At 47.1% G+C, this 19,431-nt stretch overlaps 3 protein-coding genes across 3 annotated transcripts in view; 1 reads left to right on the top strand and 2 right to left on the bottom strand.

The window, feature by feature from the left end:
• Positions 1-8,093: 8,093 nt before the first annotated feature.
• On the top strand, positions 8,094-8,733 carry tifa (TRAF interacting protein with forkhead associated domain; the record flags this gene model as incomplete). The annotated part of the gene is made up of 1 exon (XM_080518960.1): positions 8,094-8,733. The coding sequence occupies one exon, from the start codon at positions 8,094-8,096 to the stop codon at positions 8,670-8,672; it is 579 nt and encodes a 192-aa protein (XP_080375086.1). The 3' UTR covers positions 8,673-8,733.
• A 2,583-nt stretch (positions 8,734-11,316) lies between these two features.
• Positions 11,317-15,755, bottom strand: LOC308146945 (RNA-binding protein 4.1-like). The gene is given in 5 exon segments (XM_080518959.1): positions 11,317-11,407; positions 12,961-13,271; positions 13,274-13,558; positions 14,808-15,239; positions 15,726-15,755. Coding segments are annotated over 3 exon segments (987 nt in total). The 5' UTR covers positions 15,220-15,239; positions 15,726-15,755; the 3' UTR covers positions 11,317-11,407; positions 12,961-12,981.
• A 3,068-nt stretch (positions 15,756-18,823) lies between these two features.
• Positions 18,824-19,431, bottom strand: part of LOC308147256 (RNA-binding protein FXR2-like) — a gene marked incomplete at its 3' end in the record, with an annotated part of 9,145 nt that continues 8,537 nt past the window's right edge. The window contains 1 exon segment of the mRNA XM_080519362.1: positions 18,824-18,882. Within this exon segment, the coding sequence (XP_080375488.1) occupies positions 18,824-18,882 (59 nt within the window).

Below are 19,431 nucleotides of genomic sequence, written 5' to 3'. Positions count from 1 at the left end.
GTTTGAGAAGGAGGTACCGTAGGCCTTGCACATTTCACTTGTATTACATCCAAAAACACTTTGTCTGACATCGGATTTGTGTGACCTGCTGTGATTCCAGTCGGAGGTTCTGCACAAAATGAGAGATTTGGATTCTGAGAAGCACAACATTGTGCAAATGATCAACGCCTTCATGGACGGTGGGAAATGGTGCCTGGAGTTTGAGAAGCTGGACATCAGCCTGAAAGACTACATGAGGACTAATGCTCTTACACTGAAAGAGATTCGTCCGATTGTCCAACAGGTTTGACTTTCTTCTTTCGTGCACCACTTCACAGTGAGTGACAGAAGGAACAAATGCAGTACAAGTTTAAAAAAAAAAAAAAAGCAGAAGCTATCTCACAAAATATAAAATATAACATCAGTAACAATGTGTTTGTTTGCTGGGCGAAAAAAAATAAAGGTCACATTGTCAGAGAAATTTAAAAGATACAAACTGTGATGGATTCAGAAAAAAAAACCATGGAACAGGATGACAAAATATATGACATTGATACACATGTAGCTGAGAAATATAGCGAATACTGCAAATACCTGTGAATATTATAATGAACAAGCATTCTATGAGAAAAACGTTGAAGAAGATCATCCGTCCGAATAGTCGGAGTATGTCCATCAAATTTGCATTTCCATGCTTGGCCCATTATTGTTTATAATATACATGAATGACAGTGGTTTGATCAAAAGAAATTAGTTCTCACTGCTAAAAAAAATAAATATATATATATATATACACACACACACATATATACAAGTTTCTCATGTTCCTTCTTTCTGATGTTACCATCACTTGGTATTGCTACATCCACCACCACGGCTTTCCTCTGCCCTTTATCAACCACCACGATGTCTGGTTGGTTCGCCATTACCATCCTGTCTGTCTGTATCTGGAAGTCCCACAGGATCTTTGCTCGGTCATTCTCCACCACCTTTGGGGGGTGTCTCCCACTGTGACCTTGGGGTTTCCAGACCATACTCCACACAGATGTTTCGGTACACTATGCCAGCCACTTGGTTATGGCGTTCCATGTATGCTTTCCCAGCCAGCATCTTGCACCCTGCAGTTATGTGCTGGATTGTCTCAGGTGCCTCTTTGCACAGTCTACACCTTGGGTCTTGTCTGGTGTGGTAGATCTGGGCTTCTATGGCTCTGGTGCTCAGAGCCTGCTCCTGTGCAGCCAGGATGAGGGCCTCTGTGCTGTCCTGTAGGCCAGCCCTCTCTAGCCATTGGTAGGACTTCTTGAGATCAGCCACTTTAGTTGTGTTCCGGTGGTACATCCCATGTATGGGCTTGTCCTCCCATGATGGTCCCTCTTCCAGCACCTCCTCATCTTGCCATTGTCTGAGACTTCCGTTGAGTATGTCATCCGTTGGAGCCCTGTCCTTGATGTACGTATGGAGCTTGGATGTTTCATCCTGGATAGTGGCTCTCGCGCTCACTAGTCCTCGGCCTCCTTCCTTACGGCTAGCATACACTCTGAAGGTGCTGGATTTGGGATGGAACCCACCATGCATGGTGAGGAGCTTTTGTGTTTTAACATCTGTGGTGTGTATCTCTTCCTTTGGCCACCTTATTATACCCGCAGGGTACCTGATCACTGGCAGGGCGTAGCTGTTTATTGCCCTGGACTTGTTCTTGCCATTGAGCTGGCTTCTTAGGACTTGCCTCACTCGCTGGAGGTATTTGGCCGTTGCCGCTTTCTTTGTTGCCTGTTCAAGGTTGCCATTTGCCTGTGGTAACATTTAATGATATAGTTGATTGTGATATTCTTCAGGTTTGTATAAAGCCAATAAAAAAATTACCAATGAACATCCGAGAAAGGTTTGAAAAAAAGAGAGTCACTATTATTTAAAAGGACCCAACATTTTTTAAAAGCTCAGCTTTAATTCCAACGTAATGGAACGAACTGTCACAGTGACAAGAATACATTTCTGGAACGCACTTCAGAAAGAAGTAAAAGAGTGAGGGACTCTCCTGGTTCCTGACACATGAAATTATTAATGTTTAAAAAAAAAAAAAAGGATGAAAAATAGATCTGAATATAAATAATAATCATTTTTTAAATATATACGTGATATGAGATCATATCAAATATTAGATATTTGATTTGGGCAAACATGGAAATGATGGTTTTCTTTCTTTTTTTGTGTGTGTTTTTTTTTTTTGCTTCATTTTGTGTTTTGTTTTGTGTATACTGTACTCACAGGTAATGTTGTTCTTCTGAACCTTGCTTCAGCTCGTTGAAGCTCTTTCCTTCCTTGAGAGCATGAAGGTCGTTCACGCCGACCTCAAGCCCTCCAACATCATGATGGTGGACCGGGATCGACAGCCGCTCAGACTCAAACTGATCGACTTCGGATTGGCTCATAATGACCCTGAGAGACGCACCGGCAAGGTCATCGGGACTCGTTGGTACATGTACGTCATCGAGCTCCGTTCTGCATATGGAGGAAGAGCTGCATCAGCTTTGGAAGCTCACATCCCCGTGTGTTCATCCGACTCAGGTCTGACCAGGTCGTCGCGACTAAAGTGTGTTTGCGTCGTCCTCAGGGCTCCAGAAATACTGCTAGGAATACCTTTTAACCAGGCCATCGACGTGTGGGCTCTGGGCTGCATCGCGACAGAGATGCTGACAAGACGTACTTTGTTTCCTGGAAGAAATTCAGCTCATATGGTAAGATGAGATGAGTTGAGTCCTTATTGTTCAGGGTTCAATAGACTTTTGTTGAGGAGAACCCCCCCCCCCCCCCCCCCCAGGTATTTGTTGGACTGCACGGTCTCTATCTCCAAAGTCTGGATGTTCACCAGAGTGTTTCGGCGCCTTCCTGTCTAGAAGTCTATCACCATTTCCTTTGTCTTGCTGGCGTTGATCGGGAGAGGGTTCTGACCACACCAGTGCAACAAGTTGGTGACGATCTCCTTGTACTCTGGATCGTTTCCCCGATACACAGCCAACAATGGCTGTATGGTCAGAGAGCTTCTTGGAGGTGGCAGCTGTACCTGTTGTGGCGGAAGTCGGAGGAACTCTGAGGAACTCTGAGGAACTCCCTGTAATGCAGATGACCCTATCAGAGACACAACACAGTCTTGTTGGTGATGTAGTCGATGGTCCAAGGTGTCAGGGCGCTGTTGACGCCCGATCCCTCCATCTTTCCCCCGAGCCGAGATGACCGGATGGCGTTGAAGCTGGAGAAATCAAAGTTCACGACACTCACAGACATCCTGAGTCCCCCAGGGAAGACGGGGGGGACTGGTGCCGCAGGTGGACGACTGCGTCCGCTACACCGATCCCCGCTCTGGAGGTCCATTGTCGGACTGACCCGACGATGTCTGGGGAGCCGTTGACACGACCCAGAACTTCAGATTCACTGCATCCATGAGTTTGTTTTTTTCATATCGGCTCCCAAGGTGGGACTTTTCTTCCAGGAGCGTGATTCCTCCCTGTGCGACGTTTCAGGGACGGGCACGACACAGGAGATTGTCCAAAGAACTTCCAAAAGTCAGTCGCACATTAGAGATGCGACACCAAGTGGTAGAAGCTGATTCATATTGAGGAACACTGAATTCAGCACTTTTTTTTTTTTTTGTGAGGGAAGGAAACGCCTGTTCTCATTTCGACCTAAAAACACGTTGTTGTAAATAATATATTGAAATGACAGCTTTTATAAATTGAAGGTAACATGTGAAGAAATAGTCTCTCCTCTATTGAAACATATAGCCCAACATGGTGTTTTGCCCACAGTTGGAAATCATCACATCACTATTCGGACAGCCTCAAACCTTGACGTTGAAAACTGGACGTGACGCAAGAAACTATTTCTGGAGGACAACTTCAGCTCAGTCCAGCTCAGTGAAGGGGCCGTGCGGCAAAAAGGTATTGGATCAGAGTAGATTGTCGTTTCTTTCCTTCAGACTACCGTCGTCTGGAATCATTTCAGCCTTTCCTCTCTTACGTCAACAAAAACAAAAACATTTCTCTGTTGACTCTTCAAGCTGAGTGTTCATAACCACGGTGTTGCGTTTGTTTCTTTAGTTGAGCACGTGGCGGCTTTATCTTTTGAAGGTGAGCAACATCTCCCCGAAAACTTCTTTTACTGTTTTGAACGGACAAGTTGAAGTGTTTTCTCACTTCTGTGTACTTCTGTACTCCAGATTCCTCAAGGAACTCCACCAGAAGACGTCCCGGCTGAGCTACACGACCGAATCATGTTCCTTGACTTGCTGACTGAGATGCTCAAAGTGAATCGCGATCGTAGGATCAAACCCTCCGACATCTTAAAGCATCCTTTCCTGAGGCTCAGTCACCTGGACAGCTCCAGCAGATAGTAAGGCCCAATCCCAATTCTACCCCTTAGCCCTTCATCTTACCCCTTCCCCTTTGAATTGCGCGTTCACGAGAGTCTGAGGGGTGTCCCATTTCACTACTGTACAGAGGCGGAGGGGTGATGGGAAGGGCTATTTACCCCTCTAAACGGAGCGTTTACAGATGCACACTTTAAACAGAGGGGTATGAGGACATAGTGCCGAAGGACTCGCATTTCACATATATACGCTTCTAAACCTGTTGGGTTTCATACTAGTACGGCAGTAGCGCTGCCGTACGGAGCTTCCGTGTGTATTTGTTTCGTAGAGACCGTGGGCGTTTTGAAAACAGGGACCCCCGAGCAAACAAGGAAGCTCCTCCGCTTTCACATGGTGAATGAGGAAATATTTCTGAGGTCCAAATACAGCGCAAAAACTGAAGTAATCCACGTCTCCGTCTATTTCTTCACCTTGATGTGGAACGGCGGAAAACGAAACAAAGCAGCCAAGCTGCTGTTGAATTTGGGACGGCAGGACGATGCTCCGGCTGGAAAATCAACAAACATCCGTGGCTCAGCGCTGCTGATATAACAGCGCCGTATTATGAAGTCAAAACTATGAGACGGAGCGAGAGGGGCTGGGCTGGGCAGAGGGAGAGGGGGGGTCCCACATCTAAGGGCTGAAAGTTGCCTTTGCCCTCATTTTGGAGGGGAAGGCGGAGGCGAAGGGCTAAGGGGTAGGGGTAGGGGTACAAAATTGAATTGGGATTGGGCCTAAGTCTCTCAGGTGTTTGGTCGGCAGAGGACATTGTTGAACAGGAATGATGGCTTTGTCTTCCAGTGTACAACAGTCCATCAACCTGATGAAGATCTGTCCCCGTTGGGGTGTCGATCAGGAGGAAGACGCTCCCAGTTGCTCCGCCAGCAGCCAGCGGCCGTCCACTCGGGATGCAAATCGCTCAGGAAGGAAAAGGAAAAGGCCTTGGGCCGCCAGCAGGTATTTCTTTCAACTTGTGTTTCCCGGCAGTCATCCTTCCACAAATGGCGCGATGTTTGGACTGACCGCCCGTTTGCTGTCTTGTTCATGAAGCTCTGCACGTCGAGCCGATGAGGACGAGCTCTGCAGCAGGAGTCGCAGCCGCTCTCCACCGAGGAAGAGGAGGCGCATCTGCGACAGCGGCCTGTCCAGAACCCCGTCCATGACTGAGGCCGATCAATATTCTCCAACTAAACATTTCCAACTCCTCCGAATCTGAACGCTTCAGAGTCAGACTACTTGAGGACGACCTGATCACTGTCACTTTTAAACGTCTCAAAGATTATAAGAATGAAAATTTTTTAAATTGTATGTGGTTTTGTTGTTTTAATATACAACAAGCATTTGTTCCAAAGACAAAACGTGCCTTTTGAATCATTTCGTCTCTCCTGTAGGAAGGTTTAACCAGTCACTGACTCTTAACAGTCTGGTCCTCTGCTTACTGAGCAGACTCCTAAAAGCCGGAGAACTCGTGGAATATTTAGAAGAGTGTCACTCCGTTTAGAAATTCAGAAATAATGTGCGTTTAAAAATAACAGAATTTCTTTATATTGAGTGAAGTACAGTTGTGTTGAAGGACGACAGTCTTCTGAGGAAGAGATGGAGCAGCAGACTATCAAATACGAAGCATTGTGGTTTTTTTTTTGTTTTTTTCCTTCTCCATTTCATTTTATCGTTTACTTTATATATTAAAACTTTCATTGCTGGTGACTCTTTATTTTGTCTTTCGGGATAATTTTTTTGACATGGAGGAGGTATGTGTGTGTGTGTGTGTGTGTGTGGGGGGGGGGGGGGGTCGGGGTTGTTTGCTGTTTGTTCATTAAATGTGAAAATTCAATAAACAGAATTGTGTAAAAAAAAAAAGGTTTTATATGTAGTTTACTGCTGTTGTTACAGTATTGGGTTCTTGAGAAAAATTGTATTATCCTGATTAATCTATAGCCCACCTAATATTAAAAAATAATGGTTTTAACGAAGTTATTCATAGTTTCACCCTCCAGTCATTTGGGTTTTTTAACCGAGATTAGTCCTCAGATATTCTGATACTCTAATATGCATGTTGGAAATAATGTTTTAGCCACGAAATCAAAGGCCTACAGTGATCTGGAACAACCAATAGTGTAATAATAGACAATAATACAATTGTTTTGGCCTTTTATTTGTCATCTGTGTAGTAGAATATTTGAAATAGAAGTAAGATGTAATAACTGCGAGCAATAATCTAATAATACATAATCAGAACCAGATTTTGTTGAAATAAACCCATTTTCTTTCTGCACTTTGCTCATCAAACATACGTATAGTGGATGTTATAGTTTACACTCTCATTAATGGTAACAAACGTATTGCATGTTTACCATGGTTCAACTTTTTTTTCATCTAACTTTCAGATAACTGAATGACTCGCCGTGCTTTTTATATTTGTGGTTCAACACGAGACGTGTGTTTCCCGGTCGGGCTGTAAACCTCCAGGACGTGGAGGAGATAATGAAAGTATTCACTTACTCCTGGTTACATCAACTGGGAAATTCTGTACTGTGATGCGTTCAGGTGCTCAACATTGCGGCACGGATAATTAAGGGAATAGTCAGGAAAAATCAACTTCTAAGCACAAAAAGCTCCACGTTTATGACTGATAACTTCTCCACGCACTATAAAGTAAGTACGTAAGTAAGTACAAGTTAGTTCCCCCCGAAGCCCGCCTTGTTTTATCATCTGCTGCTCCGACTTGTTTTCCGGGTTGTTCCTGAACGCATTATGTCTTGTGAGAGGGTGACGAAACTTCGCTGCGAGTTGAAAAAGCAGCTCGGGTCGGAGGCGACACAGACCTTGTTTACGCTGCGGCCGCACCGTTACTCACAGCCTCCGTTACTTCCTCGGACCAGCAGAATAAGCAGAGACCATTTTCCTCTGGTAAGACAACAAGTGCTTTTCTAACACGTGCTGGTTTGACCTGGTTCTCCTCTTCGGGTGTTTCTTCATGTGTTACTCCTATTCAGGCGTTTTTCTTCGGGTGTTTCTCCCCTTTGCTTGTTTCTCCTCTTGTTTTTCTTCAGGTGTTTCGCCTCATGTGTTTCGCCTCCTAGTGTGTTTCTCCTCTTCAGGTGTTTCTCCTTTTTGCCTGTTTCTCCTCGTGTTTTTCATCAGGTGTTTCTCCTCCTGTGTTTCTCCTCCTCAGGTGTTTCTCCTCTTCGGGTGTTTCTCCTCATGTATTTCTCCTCTTCGGGTGTTTCTCCTCCTCGTGTGTTGTCCTCCTGTGTTTCTCCTCCTGTGTTTCTCCTCTTCAGGTGTTTCTCTTCCTCGTGTGTTTCTGCTCCTCATGTGTTTCTCTTCCTCATGTGTTTCTCCTCCTCATGTGTTTCTCCTCCTCCTCAGGTGTTTCTCCTCAAGTGTTTGTCCTCATGTTTCTCCTCATGTGTTTCTGCTCCTCATGTGTTTCTCCTCCTCGTGTGTTTCTGCTCCTCATGTGTTTCTCCTCCTCATGTGTTTCTCCTTTTCATGTGTTTCTGCTCCTCATGTGTTTCTGCTCCTCGTGTGTTTCTGCTCCTCATGTGTTTCTCCTCCTCGTGTGTTTCTCCTTTTCATGTGTTTCTCCTCCTCGCATTTCTTCTCTTTAGGTGTTTCCCCTCCTCATGTGTTTCTCCTCCTCACGTGTTTCCCCTCCTCATGTGTTTCCCGTCCTCATGTGTTCCTCCTCCTCCTCCTCAGGTGTTTCATGATGAACGTGAGTCAGACCCTGGAGACGGAGGAGTACCTCCCCTCCTGCCTGCGCCTGCAGCTCCACCACCCCCAGCAGGCCAGCAAGGGTCAGTTCGGCCTGCTCCCGGTGGGCCGCCGGGTCTCCCACCCGGCCGAGGACGCCCTGCGGCTGGGCCGGGACGCCCAGGCCTGCAGCTACGCCCTGCTGGACCCCCGGGTGTCCCGCAAGCAGCTGGCCCTGCTGGCCTACCGCCGGCCGGGGAGCCCCGACCTGCTGTTCAGCCTCCAGAACCTGAGCCTGCGGGGCCGCGTGTCGGTGAACGGCCGCGTGCTGGACCACCTGGAGCGCCTGGACCTGCCGGACAAGGCGCTGGTCCGCTTCGGGGAGTACGAGCTGCTGGTGACCCGGGAGCCCGGCGAGGCCCGGGCCAGCTTCGAGGTGGAGTTCGAGGTGCTGGCCGTGGCCCCCTCCAGGGAGACGGGCTCCGGCGGCGTGCCGAGCACGACGCCCGTCAGCGAGACGGGCTGGAGCCCGACCGCCCTGACGTCGGCCGGACCCCTGGAGGTGGACGAGTCCCTGGTGTGCTACTCGTGACGAAGCACAAGACTCTGTAATGTGAATGCTCTCTACCTTTATAGGCGTTACATCTCAAACACTCTCGTACTGTGATCAATTTTCTTTTTGCAAGTATTTAAAACATGTTTTGTTTTTTTTCTATCTTCTTTATATATTTAACTTGACTTCAATAAAACTCTTTTCCTATAACTGTGTTCCTCCCACTCGCCCGGCGCTTCAGGCGACTTTTAACACTGCGGGAAACGGGTTTTTCGAGACGAGCGTCTCTCGACATTCTGAGCTCAGGTTACACCGATAACCTTAAAGCAGTGTTTTTCAACCACTGCGCCGCGGCACACTGGTGTTCCGCGAGATCTAGTCAGGTGTGCCGTGGGAAATTATCCAGTGTCACATTTTTTCGAAAAAAACATCTGCTCTCACAGCCGCTGTCAGCTGTGAGAGCAGTGTGCAGAGTAATACTGTATTAATACTGTGGCGAGCGCCGCGGAAGAATTGCTCTGAGTTGAGATTATTTTCTGCCAGCTGATTAACACAGGCTTTTATTTTGACATGATCACACGCAACTGGAACTTCATAACAGGATCACACTCCACACAACACATTTCTCACTCATGGTTGCACACCAACATCCGACAAACCAAACGAGACAAAATAATTAACTATCTGAACCGAGGAACAAAAACACAACACAAGCACAAATCAACACACACAACAACCCCGACAATAACCCTCGATAACCTCCGGCAACACATAACCTGAACTCCCATCATGCCCTGCGGCGACCAACTCCGTGATCGCTACAATACTCTTCGCCACTAGATGGCAGCACAGAACATTGCAGGTGAAATCAAAACTTTTAGTGCGGTGGAAACGGGGCTTTAACAGACGTCAGTGTGGTTCATCTCCACCTCCTGCAGCTGCTCCCATCTTGTATCAAAGTACTGTGTCAGTGACAGTGATGGAGAAGTTTTTGAAAAAGGAAGAATGTGAACCAGGATCTCAGCTCTTCATCCATCAGGTCCAGGTTTCACCCTGAGTGAGTAAAAATTAAAAAAAGAAATTGGGAAATACTTTTTTTCTGTTTATTTGATTCCTGTTGATAAAACTTTGATGAGAATGACTTTATATTGTTAATAGAGGCTACAGAGTTTCACATTTTAACATTTTCGGGTGGTGGTGGTGGTGGTGTGCCTCCAGATTCTTCCAAAGACAAACGTGTGCCTCGGCTCAAAAGAGGTTGAAAAACACTGCCTTAAAGGACGACGCGCTACGGTTAACTCTAAAGTGACACAAAATTTGGCAGACAAGCTAACGTGATGATGAAAGCGCTTCAGTATCGATAATCACATAAAAGTGATAAGCAGGAGGTGCAATAAAAGAAGAGGCATGTTCTATTGTGGCTTATCACCAACAACAAGTGATGGGGGTCCATAAAGGATTTGGGATTACTGTCAATGCTCGGTACTCCTCCAGTAAAAAATAGTTTTTATAGGATGAGGACAAACAACCGACAAGAGGCGTGTTTAAAGGAGACCTGGTTTGAGTTTCACCGACTTGATTCTGCACTTCTTGTAAAGGAAACGGAGAAAAAAAAAGGCACTTCTCCTTTCTTCACCCTCTCAACTGCTGATGTCCAACGTACCACGATGTCCGCCTCGTTCGGAGTTTTGTCGCAGATAAAATAACTGAGGGTTTAATCATACGTCGCGTGACCCACTGAGCTTGAAAACTTCCTGGATCTCGAAAATGGTGAAACAAACCAGCAGGGATCAAAGTATGGGGGGAAAAAAAAAGACTTTGGTTCTTTATTTTGCTGCACAGAAATCGCCTCCGTTCCCCTGAAGCACCAGCTTCCACTTTCACTTCCCTCCAGAGAGAAACGCTGCAAAAAACCCAACATATACGTTTGATCGGTGGTTCTTTAAACTTCAGAGAGGAAGATGGATCTGGGAGAATTTATCCTACCATCATCACGATTTTAGATCTTTTCAAATATATTTAATTGAAAAAAAAAAAAAAAAGTATTTACAACTGGCCACCTTCATGATCAGACAGTTTTTTTTGGTGTCACTTTCGTCCAAATTAAACTGAACTCCAGCCACAAACCATCTTATGTTGCATTTCTAAAGTGTTACTGACAATTTCAGATGAAGACTTTAAATTTCATTTCCTGTTTTATGTACCTTCTTTGCCAGAATTGTTTTGGCTCCGTTTAAATCCTTTTTGTGTGTTTTTTTTTAAATTTCCCCATTCTTTTACAAACCCGAGGCATTTTAGCGATTTTTTACACATTTTTTTAAGTTGTTTTTTTAGCCATTCCTCTCGATTTTAGCCATTTCTGGTGAGGGACCGCAGGCTCCGACCTCCTCCACTAGAGGGAGCTCCACGGTTTGAGAGTCACAGAGCCGGAATCCACCCACCCTCCCATGTTTTTAGGACTGTGGGAGGAAAGTGGAGTCACCCAGAGGAAACCCCACGCACACGGGGGGGGGGGGGACATGCAAACTCCACCGGAGTCGCCGCAGCAGCTCGTGAGCAAATCAAAACGTCCCCGGAGCGTCGATCCGCGCCTGCAAGAGAAGAGACGATTCAATCGAGATGGGACGTCCGGGGGAAAAAAATCAGGAAGCCTCACGAAGCGCGTCGGATCCTGGAGGTTACCTTCTGGCGCGAGACGCTCGGACCCACATCTGATCTGCCGTGTTTTTTGAATTCGCCTCAGGAATCCACCCGAAGGAGAGGAACAGAAGGTCCTGTGGACGGAGACACCAAGGAAAACAATTAAAAATAAAATAAAAAAATATATATATAAATCAAGGTTTGTTTATTGGAATTTACTCGGGGAAACCATTCGGCAAACTTTGGATTTAGTGGTTCCCCCAATGAAGTCATTTAAAAAAGAAGCTAGCCTTGAGCTAAAAGCAGATTTAAGTTGAAGAAAACAAACGGTATCTACCTCAGTTCTAGCAAAGCCTGAACTTTACAGCGCCACAGCAAGAGTTAAAAAAAAAAAAAAAACTGCTGGGAGTCTGACAAGCAATTGGGATCAAAACGTGGCGCGGTTCTCCCGACAGAATGTGGCGCGACGGCGAAGCAGGACGACGCGGCGGCAGTTCGGGACTTACCATGAGTCGGCACTTCCTGCACAGAGCCTAACAGAGGAGCACCGAGGACCCCCCCCCCCCCCAAAAAAAAAAGCTGCATGCGACATATGGCACAGTGACACCCGGTGGTGGAAAAGTGCGGCAAAAAAAAATAAACAACAAAGTCGGGAGCAAAAAAAAAATACGAAAGCTGGAGTGAGTTTTTATTTGACCCCAGAATGCAACCGCCATTTAAAAAAAAAATAAAATAAATAAAAAAAACAAGGCATGCCCCCTAGTGGAGCTGTGGAGAAGCGGTGTGGAGAGCAAAAAAAAAAAAAAAAAGCGCCTACAAGTCTACCTGCTGTGAGAGACGAAGGTCCGCCAGGCTGGAAACGCAACCAGGAAGAAACTCGACAGTTTGGAGCGCTTTGGTTTTGGTTATATATTGTTTATTTAAAAAGGCAGGGAGCAAAGTAAATAAAATCATACACAACGGTGTTGCAGTCTACCTTCGCAAGGAAACGGTAACACAAGGTGTGTGTGTGTGACAGAGAGAGAGAGAGAGAAGAAGAAGAAGAAGAAGAAGAAGAAAGAAAAACCACACTGGAAGTTTTACGTCATGCCAACAATGTGTCGCAGAATTTAACGCCGACTGTCCAGCCGCCCACTCGAGAGCGTCGTTAGAATTTTAATTTCCAGAGGCACGTGTGCAAAGACTTGGGAGGTCGGCGAGGGTCTCGCCGGCCGGGCGAGCGTACGGCGTCACACTGCGGCGGCCTTTTCTAAACAAGTCACCTCGAGGGAGAGGAGGAGAACAGGCAGATGTGGATTTCAGTGTTTGTTTGTTTTGGGTTTTTTTAAATGGCCGTCCGCAAAACGCCGTCAAGTCTCAGGCGAACGCAACGCAATCCGCCATAGACGAGAGAGAGAGAGAGGGGGGCGGAGCTTATAGCGCCACGTGCATCCGCAGACGACGACGACGACGGCGGCGACGATCTTGTCATATTCTAAAACCTGGGAAGAGAGCACAACCAGAACGTCAAGGAGCGCGTTCCGACTCACGGGCTTCGCGCAAGACTCATATCTGACGTTACAGCAGGAATGTCTGAATTGTTGACCTGGAGAGATTCAGAGCGAGTTTCTACGTCACGGTTTCTGACTTTCAAACACCTTTTGAGTCAATTGCAGGACAGGACACCACCCCCACCCTTCATTCTCACCTGGCGTTGCCCTGGAGACGACTAATAGCCGGTGTAGCGAGGAGGCGGCGGCGGCGGGGGCGGGACCCTCTCCGTGAAGGCGTCCCGGGGCCGGGCGTACATGGGAGGCCTGGACCCGGGCGAGAGCCGGGACCGCTCGTAGGAGAAGCCGTGACCGTGCGCTGGCGCCGCTGGCGGCGGCGGCGCCCTCCGGATGGGGCTCCGGTCCCGGCCCATGTAGCCCGGCGGTGCCGGGAGCGAGCGCCGGTCGTACGGGTCCAGCCGGTGGTCCCGGGGCATCCCCGCGGGGGGCGGCGGCGGCGGCGGCGGGCGTCGTCGTAGGGCGCGGCGCCGTACGGGTGCGCGCGGTACTTCTGGTAGTAATCCACCACGCCGTAGGGGTCCCGCTCGCCGCCGTAGCCCGCCTCGGGATAGGGCGCTCGCCTCGGGGGAGGGGGCGGCGGGGGCGGGGGGGGGTAGGCCGGCATGCGGCCCGGGTAGGGGTGCTCCATGTACTCCCCGGGGTAGTGGGGAGGGTAGAAGCCCGGAGGCGGAGGATATTCCTCTTCGGCCTCGCCTTTCGGTCGGCTCTTGGAGACCTGGACGTGTATCCGCTTTCCTGAGAGTGAGAGAGTGAGAGAGAGAGAAAAACAAAACGCGTCGAACTTTTGAGATAAACAACAGACAGCAGGTCTGGACTCGTTTACCAATTAGACTCTTATTATTGAGCGACGCCTCACAGTTTAGCCTGGTTGTCAGCTTTTATTCTCTGCACGCCGCTTTAGTTCAGGATCTTAACATGACAAAAATGCCCAATTAATAATTAGAACTGTGCCTCACCACAGTAAACTAACCTGATATTATTGCACTATGCGGTTCAGAAGGTTTTAAAACAGTGAGTGGCAAATATTCCTTTCACACTAAACCAGGGGTCTGCAACCTTGGTGGACTAAATGCCAAATAACATCACACTCTGCAATTATTCCATTTTAATCTACCCCATTTCTCCTCCTGCTCTTTTATTTATCGTTCATATGCACCTTATTTTAAATGTGTGTCTGTTTGCGCTACTTTTTTACTACTACGTTTTTTTAATGCCTCTTTTACCGGTTGCTAAGCAACGACATTTCGTTGCCAGTTTCCTCACTGTGCAATGACAATAAAGAAAGTCTAAGTCCAAGTCTAAATGCCATTTAACCCAATTTTCCACCAAATAAAATACCAAAAATTTTCTTTTTAGACAATCTAAAATTTAGGTTACACTGATAAAAAGAAAAGTACAATTGCGATATATTCTATTAAATTCTTAGCATTTGTACACTTATGGCTGGAAGGAGGATATTGCTGGGTTGGAAGGATCCAGAGCCACGTGTATTTAGACTTTGGGTCAGTGACGTCACGTATTACAACACAGCTGGAAAAAAAATCAGATACACAACAAAAGGCTCAGTTAAAAAAAAATCACGATGTCTGGGACCCTTTTCTTGCCTATTTTCAAAAGATGGATGCAGTTGAAATTGTATAACTGTGTACTAATAATGTGTAAGGAAAGCCTGCTGTAGATCTGTTAATTACACTACATTTTCGTGTGCATTTTGATTTTATTGGCAGTGATTATTGTCAGTATTATTATTGTATGCGTTTCCGTTCAACCTGTCTGGCTTGTTGTTACTGCTTGTTATATGTTGACTGGGGGGTTCGGGGAGGGAAGAATTATAGGTGATTTCCAATGTAACATTGTTTAACTGAATCTGATTATAAGCCTGGAAAATCAGCGTGGTATGGAAACAAAAGTGAACGTCTGAGCCACTGGGAAGTCACGAGCATCTTGCGATCGCCCTCTCCGCATCGGAGCTACCCCGCCTTACCCTGGAACTCGGAGTTATCCAGGCCCTGCAAGGCGTCCATGGCCTCGTCGGAGTTGGCCATGTGCACGAAGGCAAAGTTCTTGACGATGGAGCACTCGGTGACGGTGCCGTACTCCTCGAACAGGTCGCGCAGCTCCTGGTCGAAGCCCTTCTCCACGTTGGCGACGTGCAGCTTGACGGGGCCCTGGCTGTTCTTCCCCCGGCTGGGCTCCACGTTGATGGGCCGGCCGTTCAGCTTGTGCAGGTGCAGCTCCCGGATCGCCTTGGTCGCCGACTTGCGATCGTCCATGTGGACGAAGGCGTAGTTCTTGTATTTCGCGCACTCGGTCACCGTGCCGTACGGCGTGAACAGCGCCTCGATCTCTTCCGTCTCCGTGTTCTGGGAGAGGTTCCCGATGAAGATCTTCACCATTTTGACCCCAGTATGTGTCTCTGTAAAAAAACAAAAAAAAAAAGGGGGGGGGGGGGTAAATAGTAAGGCGACATGGGGGCAGCAAAGGTCGTCCAGCCTCCTTATCTACAGGACGGATCAGAGCTCGTGAGCACCCGGAAGTAGAAAGCTCCTCGTAAACACCACTGTACGCGGCCAAACATAGGCACACGTCAACACCGTGACTATAGAAACGCTCGATGAAAGATGAACTTTAGCTATTGTCGCTAAAACACCGAAAAGGAGAATTAAATCAGGTAAAATCTACAGTTTGTTTTGACTTCCGGTGCGTCGAGCAGCAAGCCGGTTAGCTAGTAGCATGCTAACTCCAGCCACCAACCACTGCTGTCACTACGGCTAAACCAGACGCCAGATAAATCTGTTATCCTGCTCTGGGGGAGTGAATGAAACTACCACAGTGAAGCGGTTTAGGTATGATGGTGATAAAGCGGTGAAAGTCCACGAAAGCCTAAAAAAAATATACTCACCGTCTTTGTGAACGGCGCAAACAGCAGAGTCCAAACTAGGGGAGTGACGTCAGACGTCATCATAGTTTTACCTCTTGGACAATCACTGGATTTTGATTGGTGGAGAGGAGTGTCAATCAAGAATCCCCGACTACCATTGGACGAAACGAAGGGAAGTTTGGAGGTTTCCGTCGCTGCGTCATGTGTCATACAAAGTATAAAACATGTTCTTTAAAAAATCACAAATAAAATTCATTTGACGTATTTACAGTCCAAAAAAGTCATTTGAACAGTGGTGGGCCGTCAGGGCCTACAACAACTTCTCTGCAAACTTAATACATGAACCAAGCGACAATAATATTCTGTAATGCGCGCTCACACCCACACACACTTTGATAGTAGATGTCCAAAAGGGGGAGACACAGACCAATAAAAGTAGGAACACAACGACAACCTGCTTTTTTTTTTTTTTTTTTTAAATTGTGGCATTCATAAGGTTTGGAGTTTTAATGTTTAACGTTTTTCTCAATAAAACGGATGGATCAAGAGAATTGAGTTGCACACTCAGCTCGAAAAGTTATTGAGACACTGAAATGTCTCGTCATGGTACACACTCCACTGTTTTCGTTTCAGGACAATTGAATCAGCACATTCTTCCACTCGAATGCCCCGCTTCCATCGTACGTTATTGCTGTAGTATGAATGTTTTACATTTTCCATAAATTTCATCAAAAAGCTAAATATCCCAAACTTTTTGTGAGTAGTGTATATACTGATATATATATATATACATACAAGTGTCTGCACTATTTCCTGACTTTTACTATTATTATTTTATTATTTTAAAGGGGTCATATAATGCAAAATTCACTTTCTAAAAGGTTTTCCAACAGTAATAATCGTCCCCATACCTGGAGTGACTCCCCAGTAGTGAAAAAGTTCTGTCCTCTCTCCCCGTCTTGTTTCAGGTTTTAAAAAGTGTGTTGCTCCAACCAGCCAATCAGAAATCAAACCCTCTATAGTGTCATCGGGGGTTTTATCCAATCCCAATAAAGATAGACTCCTCCCACAATCAGGCAGCTCTGCTCTGGCACATGGCACCACGAGAGGAAGTACTTCCTCCTCTTCCCAATTATGGGCATGTGTGGGCGGAGCCAGTCCAGCTCACACAGACACAGCAGATTCTAAATGCAGCTCCTCGGATCCAATATTCATATGGAGGGAAAATCAAGGGAAAGCTGGATTTGGGGCAGTGATGTTGAATACAATGCTTTTGGACCAATGAGACCATGTGAACGTGTTGGAAAGCTGTAGAATTTACTGGAATAAATTTCACAACTAGTTCATAATCCAAAATAATAGTTACAAAGTATTTAATTAGGCCGAATTCTAAAATTGTGGAGGACGCTTAAATCAAGTTAGAAGTTTGGGTAATCCATAGCACGGCTTCTATTTATTCATCAGGCTTCATTCATAGCTCAAGACAAATTAAATTGCTAACCTGTGTGCAGAGGGCTTGTAAAAACTCCTGCTGCATCACCGCTTACACACTTTTAGGGTGGCTGCACCGGCGTGACGCAAAAATGAAGAAGCGTGTGAGAAAAAGTGTATACCAAACAATGAAAAGTCCTTTATTGCCATCAGAACATGAGTGAGAAAACCAGAGACAAAATCTGACAGAGTGAGGAGTCGACTGTACAACCAGCATCCACACACACTCACAGAATCACACACACTCATACACACAGAGCAGCCAGCGGACCATCAACAGAACGTGGGGAGGGGATTGGGACGGGGTTGGGGGGGTACAGATACAGTACTCACACAATGAGGTATAAAGGTGAACAGACCGGGGGGGGGTTAGGGCTTCGTCCTGCACTCACACACATGCAACTGAACCGAGGTACAAATACTGGAGTGCTCGTACGTCCTCTAGAAACAAGACGACACACTTGGGTGAGCAGAAATGTGTAGAACAGCAGCATCTGGGGGGGGAGGAGGGGGGGGGGGGTGGTCATCTGGGGTCAACCCACCGGCTCCCACCATACACACACACACACACACACTCACACCCACCCGGCTCTCAAAACCTTTGGTCATGTGGACACGCTCGCCTTTTGTCATGCACTAAAAGTTACCCTCTGCCCCCCCCCTTTTTTTTTTTTTAAAGTTATTTAATACTTTGAGACTCTGAAATTTGTTGGAAAAAAAACAAAAAACAAAAAAAAACGGGGGAGGAGGGGGTGCTGTTCCAGTCACAAATAAAGTTCCTCTCTTCCAAGAGTTTCTACGTTAGTTGGACATTCAGTGTGTACATTAGCAGCAGTTCTCGTGAATGAAACAATGGCTTCCGTCAGTCAGATTAATTGAACACCCTTGGGTTTTTTCGTCTCATGCACGGGGGGTTGGGGGTGGGGGAGGCAGGCACCACCTCCGCCGGCCGCGGCGCCGGCTTGACCGCTCGGTAACTGAATGCCATGCAGGTTAGAAAAATAGACCGTCCACTCACAAGACAAAGAGAAATCAAGGTTCGTCTCCACAGAAGAGGTTGATTTCACTTCAGTTTTTTATTTCAGAATTTTTTTTTTCTCTAAAGATGTGGAAATAGCAACAAAAAAAAAAAAAAAGAAAGAAAGAAAAGAAAGAAAAAAAAAGGAAGTCAAGAGCGGTTGAGCCAAGACGACAAGTAACAACACGAGCGGAGAGCCACCGAGGTTTTGCTTTTCTTTTCCGAGTAGGTCTCCCACTCCTCCTCACACCTCGCTTGGTTGCTGCCTTTTCTTTCTTTTCTTTTTTTTTTTTTTAATCTTCTCAAGTTTTCACGCGCCGCTCCAGCGAGGGCGGCCCATCTAACGGTGTGCCTCCCCGTCTGTCACGTGAAGCCCCGCCCCCTTCCTTTCCCAACCGAGCTCGTGCCCGCTGCAGTGGCTCCCATCAAGACACTGGGAGCACGGGCCCCCCCTCCCTCCCCTCTTCCGACACAGAAAACAGGCACGGTAATAAGTCGAAATGTGGCGTCTGCCGCCCTACGGTCGGCACGACCTGCCCGGGGGCTTCCGCTTTGCCCCCCCCACCCCCCGCCCCACCCCCACTTCGTATTTCTTGTCACACCGCCCGCGTTACCGACACACGAAGCTCGCACGCGCCGACTCCTCAACGCCGTCCCTTCCGCTGCGGACTGAGGACGAGCGCCTTGAATGTTACCGTTTGGCACCAGACTCTCTCCGTCTCCCGGTCTCTCATTGGCCGGGGCCGCTCCGCTCCCTCACCGCTCGGCCCTCATCAGGACCGTTTCCTCGCGCCTTCAAACCCAAAAAACAAACAACCTGGAAGAACGCCGTCGCCGACCCTCCCATTTTATCTCCCCCCCCCTCCTCCTCCTCCTCACTCCTCCTCCTCCTCCTCCTCTCTCAGGAAACAAGAACAAACTGAACGGAAAAAAGTTTTTTGTTTTTTTTTGTCAATATTTTTTTTCTCTTTTTTTTTTCGTTTTTCGTTTTTTTTAAATTCAAGGCACAATGTCTCGGTATTCCAATCCGTCGGTCTGTCTTCAACTCAAAAGTGTGCGAACGTGACGTCACGTCAGCTCACGCGCCGCTCTCTTACGGCACCCCCCCCCCCACACGCGCACACACACACCTCTCCCGTCTGAACTTCTAACACTGTTAAAGAGACGCGTCTGTTTTGGTTGAGAGAGCGACCGCCGAGTCCGAACCAGTGATAAACA

This window comes from Blennius ocellaris (assembly GCF_963422515.1).
Source record: "Blennius ocellaris genome assembly, chromosome: 23".
Taxonomy (NCBI): domain Eukaryota; kingdom Metazoa; phylum Chordata; class Actinopteri; order Blenniiformes; family Blenniidae; genus Blennius; species Blennius ocellaris.
This window is presented reverse-complemented; position numbering and strand designations above follow the sequence as displayed.